A 10,883-nucleotide genomic window follows, 5' to 3' on the forward strand; every position below is an offset into this window, starting at 1 on the left:
AATTACAATGCTTATTTACATTACTCTACTTACAGTCACCAATAATTACACTACTTACAGTCACTAATAATTACACTACTTACAGTATCCAGCTCTATTAACAACACAATCTTCTAATTATGCCATTACATACAAAAAGTACTATTTTCTTTTAACATTGCACAGTGACACATACCGGCGATGGCGACGCCCAGTTAATTCTCTAACAAAAATAAACTACAATAAACTAATAAACAAGGAAGAATATGAGATCTAAGTTTATGCATTGGTCTTCCATTCTTTTCCTTAAAAAAAGGGCAAACACAAAATTATATGAGAAATTCCCATCTAAGTTGAAAATCGCGAAGCTTTCTGTTTCTTATAGCAATTATTTTTTCAACTTGTTTTTTAACTTCAACCTTGTGCAAAAACAATCTAAATATTGGAGAGGTGTTATTTTTTCTACATTCCCAAATAGTCAATTTCCCTAAAATTATCAAATAATTTAACAGATCATTCCTCTGAAGTAAGCCAACCATAATATCTTTTAAAGACAAAATTAAATATTCGCCACTAAGATCAAACCACCAGACTGTAAATACGTTCCAAAAAGCTTGCACAAAGGAGCAGTTAAAGAAGAGGTGGTACAGATCTTCCGTATAGGTTCCACAAAAAGAACACTTGTCCGAATCACTTAACCCTATTTTGAACAATTTATCGTTTGTAAACAAAATGAAATTCAATACTCTGTATTGAAACGTCCAAACATACGTTTCGCTCGCAACAAGATAAGGAATAGAGAAAACTTCCTGCGCATTTGAAAGCTCAAAATCCGCTGTCAACTTTTTAAAGCCATTCGGGATTCTCGCTTTGCTTGTTATCATCGTAGGATAAAACTGTTTACACTTTGCAGTATATGCATTAAAAGATTTAGACTTATAATCAAAATTCATAGGATCGAGATTACCCGCTGTGGGGATGGGGCAGGAGCTTTTTGATTTCATATTAATAATAGAAGATCTCAAGGCTGTCCAAGTCAGGAAATTAGTGTTAAGTCCTTTTTGCTTAAAGAATTCATAAGAACGCACATTGTCAACATCGAACTGTAAATCATTCAAATAAGTTATGCCCTTGTCAAAGTATGTTTTATAAAAAACAGGTTTATTATTAATTCGTATATCCTTATTATTCCAAATTACATTTTGAGAATAATTCACATCAGAAAAGGAGCATCTAAAATCCGCCCACCATCTTAGAAGCTGTAAGTAAAACTTACTAAGACTTAACTCAAGATCATTTACATCATAGTTACATCTAAAAAGAAAACATCCTCCGTATTTTTTAAAGTTGTATTTGAGATAAGAAATCCAGGGCCCTTCCTTCTCATCTATGAGACGCGGAATCCAGGACAATCTTAATGCTTTAATATGTAGCTCAAGGTCTGTGAGATTCAGTCCACCATTCTCTAAAGTATTTATCACAGAAAGCCTTGTGACTTTATCAGGGCCTTTCCACAAAAATTTGTAGATCATTTTCTCCATCTGTTTAATAATTTCGGGTGGGGTTTCTATTATTGAGGAAACATATAATAATTTTGGGATTAGGAAAGATTTAATTATTGTTACTTTGCCAAATAGGGAGAGACCTCTGAGTTTCCATAAATTAATCATTTTTTGAACTTCATTTAATCTATCCTGGAAATTTTGTTTTATAACTTGTTCTTGATCACAGGAGAAGTGAATACCTAGGGTCTTAACACCTGTACACCACTCAAGGTCCAGAGGTGTTTCTAAAGAATTTTTGTTTTTTCCAACCCACATAGCTTTGGTTTTAGAAAGGTTCATTTTTAAGCCAGAACATTTTTCGAAGTCATTAAGGATTTGTATTACTTTTTCGACTGATGAAATATTTGCTAGAGTAGCTGTCATGTCGTCGGCGTACAACAGAGACCTAGTTTCATCTTCCCCGATTTTTATGCCTTCAATATTCTCATTTGTTCTTATAGATATCGCCATAATTTCAATGGCAATTAAAAATAAATAAGGCGACAGAGGGTCTCCCTGCCTAACACCCCTTTCTAGTTGAAAAGGAGAAGAGAAAAAAACCATTATTAAGAACACAACCTGAGAGGTTATTGTAAAACGTTTGAATCCACTTCATGAAGGAGGGTCCGAAATTAAAACACTCTAATGCTTTATAAAGAAATTCATGTTCTATGGAGTCAAAAGCTTTTTCAAAATCAATAAACAGTAAAACACCTGGTAACTGTAGTGATTCAGTATGAGCGATAATGTCTAAGATTGAACGAGCTGTTTCCCCAATAAACCTACCCTTCATAAAACCGGATTGATTTGCATGGATTACAGAGGGAAGAACATTTTTTATTCTATTTGCGATGACCTTAGTTGCGATTTTTGAGTCGACATTAATCAACGAGATTGGTCTCCAATTTTCCAAAAACATCCTGTCCCTTCCTTTTTTGTCGATCAAGGTGATGATCGCCTGCTTTTGAGAATTTGACATTTGCCCTAGCTCAAAACAATGATTAAAAACTTCAGTCATTAATTCACCAACAGAATTCCAGAAAATTTATAAAATTCAAAAGGAATTCCATCATTTCCAGGCGTCTTCCCCGTGTCAAAGGTATCAAGTGCTTTAACACATTCCTCTATGGTTATTTGACCCTCGCAGCTTAATCTTTCCTCTTGCGATAGTCGTGGAATATTCGAATTTCCAAGAAAGTGATGTAATGAGTCAGATTGGTCTACCTTCAATTTGCTACTATATAAGTTCTTGTAATACTCCGTAGCGGAATCCAATATTTTTTGATAGTTTTTAGTAATGACTCCACTTAAACAGAGCTTTCTTATGTGTTTCCTGGTGTAATTTCTCTTTTCTAAACTCAAAAAATATTTAGTACTCTTTTCTCCGTATTCATGCCACCTCGCCCTGGCACGCACAATTAATCCATTAGCCTTTTCCTCATAAAAATTTTCCAAGTCCGCTTTGCATTCATCAAGAATTTTTTCGACCTCCTCACAGGGGGCCTGCTGAAACTGTGCTTGAGCAATTTGCAATTTTCTTTGCAGCATTTCTTCTCTCTCCCTTTTGGTCTTAGCTACTTCTTTTGAGTAATTTATGCAAAAGAGTCTGACTTTATATTTAATCCAATCCCAAGCAACTCTCACATCTGAAAATTCCTCCCCCTCTTTTTTCCATTGGTCTAGCTTTTCTTTCATCTTTTGAACAAAATTTTCATCAGTCAATAAGGAAGTATTCATTTTCCAAAACCCCGGGCCTCGCTGACATTCTTCGATTTCCTGTAGATGTAAGAAAATTGCTGAGTGATCGGACCTTATTGCTGCAATGATGTTGACATCTTTAATCAAGTCCTGAAGTGAATTTGAGATGAGCCAATAATCTAATCTACAAAAAATAAATGGAGATTTTCGGGACCATGTAAAGCTTTTTGCTTGGGGATTTTTTACACGCCATACATCATGCAAATTAAATGTTGTTTGTAATTCTTCAATGCGTTCAACAACTTTCTTCCTTAATACCAGTATCCCACCTTTTTTGTCCAGTAGCGGATTAATGGGACAATTGAAGTCACCACCTATTATTATTTTATCTTCATAAGCGAGACCTTCTTTCCTTAGAACGTCAATTAAATGATCATAGAATTGCACAGCTTGATTATCATTGTTTGGACCGTAAACATTCACTAAAAAATATTTTTCATCATTGATTTGAACTTCAATACTAATATATCTCCCATTGGGATCAATGACTTTTTTAATTATCTTGCAATCAAACCCCTTTCGAAAGAGTATTGCAACACCCCTTGAACCACTACTCCCATGAGCGAGCTCCAGAGGGGCACCCCATTCAGCTTTCCATTGTTTCTCATTGTTTCCAGTTGAATGCGTTTCTTGAAGAAAAATAATATTTGCATTTTGTTTTCTGCACCATGCAAAAATTGCGCGTCGTTTCTTAAAATTGCTCAAGCCTCTAACATTTAATGAAAGCATTCTAAAATCACTCATTTCTGCTATGATTTTTCTTATTTGGTACGGAAAAAACCTGGAAGACCATTTGCCTTATAACACACCTTTGAATAATGATTTGCATCGCTCTACACAAAGAAACGAAAACACTGACACAAAAATATAAACACATAGTAAATAATTTAGCTTGGAAAATAATATCAAATTTCAAATTTTCATCTTTCCTCCTGAAGGAGTGTAGCATCCTTTCTCTCCCCTTCAGCCGCACTCGCTCCAAACCGATAAATATTAACTTAATAACATGATTGACAGTAATTATGGCTTCCTATAAATGTATTTTATCATTTGTCAAAAAAAAAAAGATTAACAAAGAGCGGCCTTCGAATTCGTGAAATTAAATGAAGAGCTAGATAATTCATCTTAAAATATTGTAGACAGTTCTAGAGCAAAGATAGTATATTTGATAGTAAAGCAATACGCGATCAAGTCCAGTAGTCGGTTTAGCTGGTGTTGGCATTTTCAGCTTGCAGGTAGAAGGACTTAAGTTTTGACTCACCATTCAATTTAAAAATGATCCTGGCCGGTACGCTCCAAGGAATATAGGCGAATTGGACATCTTCTCGACTACGGATTTCATTCAGGTGCCTCTCTTTAAGCTTTTTGCGCTGCTCCCTCACAGATTTTGATACGTCGTCTGAAATGTAGAGATTTGCTTCATGGAAAGGATTCTCTCTTAACTTAGAGGCCGCATTACGCAAGATGTATTCCTTGGCGGTATATTTTAATAAATATACGTGAACTGGCCTAGGTAGAGTTGCACCACTTGTAGGACTTTGCCTTTGTTTGATATTTGTGCGGTGGGCCCGCATTACTTCTATCTCCTCTAGGCCCATGTGTTCCGTCAAGATCGAAGTTACAAGCGCTAAGCAGGACGAGTCTTTTTCAGCACCTTCTGGAATGTTCCAAATAACAATATTATTTCTCTTAGAACGATTCTCCATTTCTTCTAATTTCTTCTCAAGTAGTTCCACTTGTACTAAATCAGCTTTCTTCTGCAAGGTTTGTTTCACTGCTTCCATTTCTTGGTTCATCCCTTCTAAACCTGCGGATAATTCGCTCGTTGTAGTTTCAAGCGTTGTCAGCTTCGTTAAGATAGTATCATGGCGACTTTGGCTCGAAGCTTCCAACTTATCGATTTTTTCTGCAAGACTTTTCACCAGGCGACTCAGCTCCGCAACGTTTTCCGCCGACATGGTAGACTGAACTTTAAGCTTCTTTCCTGAGCGCAGAATACTCATACTAAAAACTTTGAAGCCATTTTAGATAATTTTCGAGCAGAGCGCGGAACGGCACGTCTTACTACCTCGAAGCCATGCCCAAATCTCCCTGGGATCATATTCTTGTAAATTAATTAAACAAGCTGTTAATGAAAGGACTCGAGCACAATCTAATAAACTTGAATTTATTATTTTACTGGTGCTTCTGTGGGCTGAATTGATTCTTTTTTAAGTTTGGCGATTGGGCAGGTCAGCTAGGAGATGGTTGTCCTGTAATTTTGGGGGAATACACGAATAGGTAATGGAAAACATACAAGTTACTAATTACATGTCTTGTACCATTCTTTTTTACTGTGATGCAAGTATTTTACGAGATACCTTTACTTTATTGAAATTTGTTACATGTACAGAATAGTATCAGCAACCGGAGAAGAAAACAGGATGATGTCCCAATTGATATTCAACCCGAATAAATATTAACCAAAGCACCCCAATAAATATTAACCAAAGCACAGCTGTGAAGGAAACTCCTATTAGTGTTTCTAGAACTGTAATAACAGTATTGGAAATCCAGGAGTTAAGCTTATATTTGGATGTGAAAAGACTTGATACTTTTTTAAATATTTAAACAGGATAGGGGAGAGGTGGGAACTTCAGATAAAAGGCTCAGGGAGGACTCCCTATTCAAGGTACTGTTTAAGCAATTTTTAGCCTTCTCCACATCTTTAAGGTTTAGTTTTGATTTTAAACTAAATGATTTACATTTATTTGTAAAATCTTTCAGTCAGTTGCCATCTTCTATTATCCTCTGCTGCATTACATAGAGGGGGCAATATTTGCAACTCTGAATATGTGTCAAACCTCTTGTTTTTTCCTATAAGCTATTTACTTCAATAAAATATACTGAACATGCTTTTTATAGTGGAATTCTAAATAAATTGTACTGATCAGACCTGGTGATGGACATGCAGTGTTGAGGTCATCAGTGCATGAGTTCCTGGCCAGTGAAGCCATGTTTCATTTAGGTGTACCAACTGTAGTGTTTCTGACAGCTGCCAATCATAATGTTCGGAATGCACACGCGGTCCTTATGAAGAGAAGCTATTCTGTAGTCGGGTTTCGTCTCACAGGTTGATTAAATATCGTTGTGTTTCTACCGAACGTCTCAGTGGTTATTTAACCGTAAACACCACATCTGGCGACGAGGATTATTCATAGAACACACGCACAACAAAACCAAAAGGATTTAACGGGATTTCCGAAGTGATTTTCACAGAAAAATCCAAAGCGACCTCCGAAGCATTTTCCCGCGTAAACATCATGGCCATTTCTCTACCAAACTTCCCACCGTTTGAAGTTCACCTCGATGGAAATGCAGGCCCAAGATGGAAGAAATGGTTAGGAAGATTCGAGAGACTAACTATTGGAATGGGAATCTCCGATAATACGCAGAAGAGAGCCCTTTTGCTGCATTACGGCGGTCCAGAAGTCGACGAGATCTTCGACACGCTTCAAGACGTCGGTGGAGACAAAGATTACAAAAAGGCCGTCGAGAAACTAACTGCTCACTTCTCTCCGCAAGTCAACGTAACGTACGAAGTGTACAATTTCCGGCAAGCCAAGCAAAAAGACGGAGAAAACATTGACTGCTTTCACACACGCTTGAGAAGCCTAGCGAAGACCTGCGATTTCACAAATCCAGACAAAGAAATCAAAGAACAGATTATCTTGAACTGTAAATCGAATTCCCTACGGCGCAAAGCTCTGCGAGAAGACCTCGACTTAGCCGGCCTCATGAAAGCTGGTAGAGCCTTAGAATTAAGCGAAATACAAGCAAAGGAGTTAGAAAATCACGAACAAACCGTAAACGCGGTAAAGTTTAAGAAGAGAGGAATCTCGACACATCTCAAAGGGAAACAGCGCCATCAACAACCTCGCCAGGAGTCACGCACTCGCTACGAGTCACGCAATCGCAGCAACTCCCGAAAAGAGAATATTAAATGTAGGAACTGTGGCGGACCATACCCTCACAAAGACTCCTGCCCCGCGAGGAACAAGAAGTGCACCTCCTGTGGCAAACTAAACCATTTTGCTCGTGTTTGTAGAACAAATCCACCTGAGTCAGCAAAACACGTCACACATGAAGACACGGCTGAAAATGACGAATACGTATACACTATAGGCGGTGACAAGCAACCAACTTGCCACGTCAGGATCGATGGAAAGCAAATCGAAATGATGGTCGACTCCGGTGCATCGGTCGATCTCATAGACGAACGCACCTTCAGGGAGTTATACCAACGGAAGGTACCAGAAGCCTCCAAGCGCAGAATTTTCTCCTACGGATCATCCACACCCCTACCTGTTCTGGGAACCATCGAAGCCGAAATATTCGCCAACGCCAGCAGCACATGGACAACCTTGCACGTCATCAAAGGTGCTTCAGGAAACCTCCTGGGTTTTAACACTGCTACGAAACTTGGTGTGCTCAAGATCATCAATCAAGTCAAACCTGACGAGACCAGTCCCCAGTCCCCCATTAACGGAGATTTGGAAAGCCTGTTCGGTGGAATCGGCAAAGTGCGAGGGAAAGTCATCAAGCTTCACATAGACACTAACGTTGCACCCAAACAACAACCACACCGTCGGATACCCTTCCATGTCAGAAAGGATGTCGAAATGGAGTTAAAGCGATTAGAAGAGCTAGACATCATCGAGACTGTAACGGGCCCAACACCCTGGGTGAGCCCTATTGTCATAGTCCCCAAGAGCTCTGGTGAAGTGAGAATATGTGTGGACATGCGAGAGGCCAACAAGGCTGTTAAACGAGAAAAACACCTGATGCCGACCATAGACGATCTGGTTGCTGACCTCAACGGAGCGACAGTCTTCAGCAAGTTAGACCTTTCGTCTGGATACCACCAACTGGAGCTGGCCCCAGAGAGCCGCTACATTACCACATTCAGCACACACGTCGGACTCCGAAGATACAAGCGCCTCATGTTTGGAATTAACGCAGCATCCGAGATCTTTCAGAACGCAATCGAAGAAATACTCACAGGCCTCCCTGGATGCAAGAATATGTCCGACGACATTATCGTTTATGGAAAAACTCAGAAGAAACATGATGAGAACCTCCGTGGTGTACTGGAACGGCTGAAACAACATGGCGTACGCCTGAACAAGGAGAAATGTTCCTTTTCAAGGAGTGAGATTAAGTTCTACGGACAGATTTTCAGCAAGAATGGAGTCAAGGCAGACCCAGCCAAGATCAAAGCGATCACTGACATGAACAAGCCAGAAAGCATCGGCGAGGTGAAGTCTCTGCTGGGAATGGCTCAATATGTGTCTCGTTACATTCCAAACTACGCTACGATAACTGCTCCTCTACGACTGTTAACCAAGAAGGACCAGTCATGGCAGTGGGCCGACGAACAGCAACGAGCATTCGACAAGCTGAAAGACAGCCTGATCAAGAATCACGTGATGTCGTACTTCAATCCAAGACTCAAGAGTGAAGTGATAGTCGACGCGAGCCCTGTCGGACTTGGAGGATTGTTGGTGCAGGATGGTAAAGTTATCAGTTACGCTAGCCGAGCACTCAGTGACGTCGAGAGCAGATACTCTCAAACGGAGAGGGAGATGCTAGGAGTAGTCTGGGCAGTCGAACATTTTCATCTTTATTTGTATGGATCAGAGTTCACCATTGCCACAGACGACAAACCACTCCTAGGTATCTTTAACAGTCACAAGCCAACGTCAGCGCGCATCGACAGATGGAAGCTGAGGCTCATGCCTTACAACTGCCAACTCACCTATCGACCTGGCAAGGACGCGGAGAATCCAGCCGATTTTATGAGCCGCCATCCAAGTAACATAGAAAGCAAGGAGCGCAGCATTGCAGAAGACTACGTGAACTATGTATGCAACCAGGCAGTGCCAAAAGCAATGACGCTGCAAGAAATCAAGTTAGAGTCGGAGAAGGACGTTTCGCTCCAAGCACTTATCAAGGCCATCGAGACTGACAATTGGACACATCCCGAAGTACAGGAGTACAGAAATGTGAAGGACGAACTGTCGGCCTACCAAGGAATTGTACTGAGAGGAAACAGGATTGTAGTCCCAAAAGTACTGAGAGGCAGAGCTGTAGACCTAGCACACGTTGGACACCAAGGAATGGTAAAAACAAAACGCCTCATCAGAGAGAAAGTGTGGTTTCCTGGTGTAGACAAGATGGTTAAGGAAAAAGTCGACAGCTGTTTACCATGCCAAGCAACAACTACTAGTAAGGCAGAACGACTCGAACCTCTAAAGATGACACCGCTACCAAACGCCCCCTGGAAAGAACTTGCGATGGACTTTCTTGGACCACTCCCTTCAGGAGAGTACCTCATGGTCGTCATAGACGAGTACAGCCGTTTCCCAGAAGTTGAAATCGTCACATCCACTTCTGCTAGATCCACCATCCCGAAGCTTGACTCAATCTTCGCTCGACAAGGAATTCCTGATGTCTTAAAGAGTGACAACGGACCCCCCTTCAATGGCGCGGAGTTCAAGAACTTTGCTGAGCATCTGGGTTTTCACCACCGCAAAAATCACGCCTCTCTGGCCAAGAGCTAATGGCGAAGCGGAACGTTTCATGAAGACACTAGAGAAGTGCGCGAGAGCCGCTACCGTTGAGCACAAGAGTTGGAAACAAGAACTCTACAAGTTTCTACGACAGTATCGGGCGACACCTCATTCGACCACTGAAATTTCGCCGTGCGAAGCACTTAATCACAGGAAGCTCAAGACTACGCTACCAGAAGTGACACCACCAGTTCTTGAGAAACAGAAGAACATGACAGATAGGGATGCAGAACAGAAGTTGAAGATGAAAGCATATGCAGACCATAAGTTAGGAGTGAGAGAGAGCAAGATCAAGCTAGGAGACACAGTCCTTATTAAGCAACCAAAGCGCAACAAGCTAAGCTCCCCGTTCAGTCCAGTACCTCTCGTGGTTGAAGAAAAGAAAGGATCTATGGTTACAGCAAGCAATGGGAATAAAACTATCACGCGGAACTCATCCATGTTCAAAGTTGTCCCGAACCACATAAGGCATGCTGAAAAGATAACACAAGGGCAGGCAGACGAAGATTTAACAGCAGAGCCTTGGTCACCAGAAGTTTCAGAACAAGACAAGTCATCAAGTTCTCCAAGCCCAATTACACCCTTGCGGCGATCTCAGAGGCAAACAAGGCTCCCTGCAAAACTGAAAGACTTTGTCCTACTTGTGCAATAGAACCAGACACTCGAAGCTTGCAGTTGAACTTTGTGACAAGCTAAACACGTTCCAGTTTATCGTTCTTAATCATTAGAGTTCAGTTGCTTAAGTCGATCTTTTCTAGACATACATGTATTCAAGTTTACAATCAAGAAGGGGAGAGATGTAGTGTTTCTGACAGCTGCCAATCATAATGTTCGGAATGCACACGTGGTCCTTATGAAGAGAAGCTATTCTGTAGTCGGGTTTCGTCTCACAGGTTGATTAAATATCGTTGTGTTTCTACCGAACGTCTCAGTGGTTATTTAACCGTAAACACCACACCAACCAACAGAGCAGCTGGTCTTATTGTGAATA

The 10,883-nt window shown here is 40.5% G+C and overlaps 1 protein-coding gene across 1 annotated transcript; it reads right to left on the bottom strand.

Annotated features, from left to right (window-relative positions):
• Positions 1-3,090: 3,090 nt before the first annotated feature.
• Positions 3,091-5,305, bottom strand: LOC149053894 (uncharacterized). The gene is made up of 2 exons (XM_089197615.1): positions 4,543-5,305; positions 3,091-3,299 (listed from the first exon to the last, which is right to left on the bottom strand). Exons 1-2 carry the CDS (start codon positions 5,282-5,284, stop codon positions 3,238-3,240), a joined length of 804 nt encoding a protein of 267 aa, XP_089053741.1. The 5' UTR covers positions 5,285-5,305; the 3' UTR covers positions 3,091-3,237.
• Positions 5,306-10,883: the final 5,578 nt, after the last annotated feature.

The sequence above is a fragment of the Pocillopora damicornis genome, chromosome 1, assembly GCF_964200805.1.
Source record: "Pocillopora damicornis chromosome 1, jaPocDami1.2, whole genome shotgun sequence".
Taxonomy (NCBI): Eukaryota; Metazoa; Cnidaria; class Anthozoa; order Scleractinia; family Pocilloporidae; genus Pocillopora; species Pocillopora damicornis.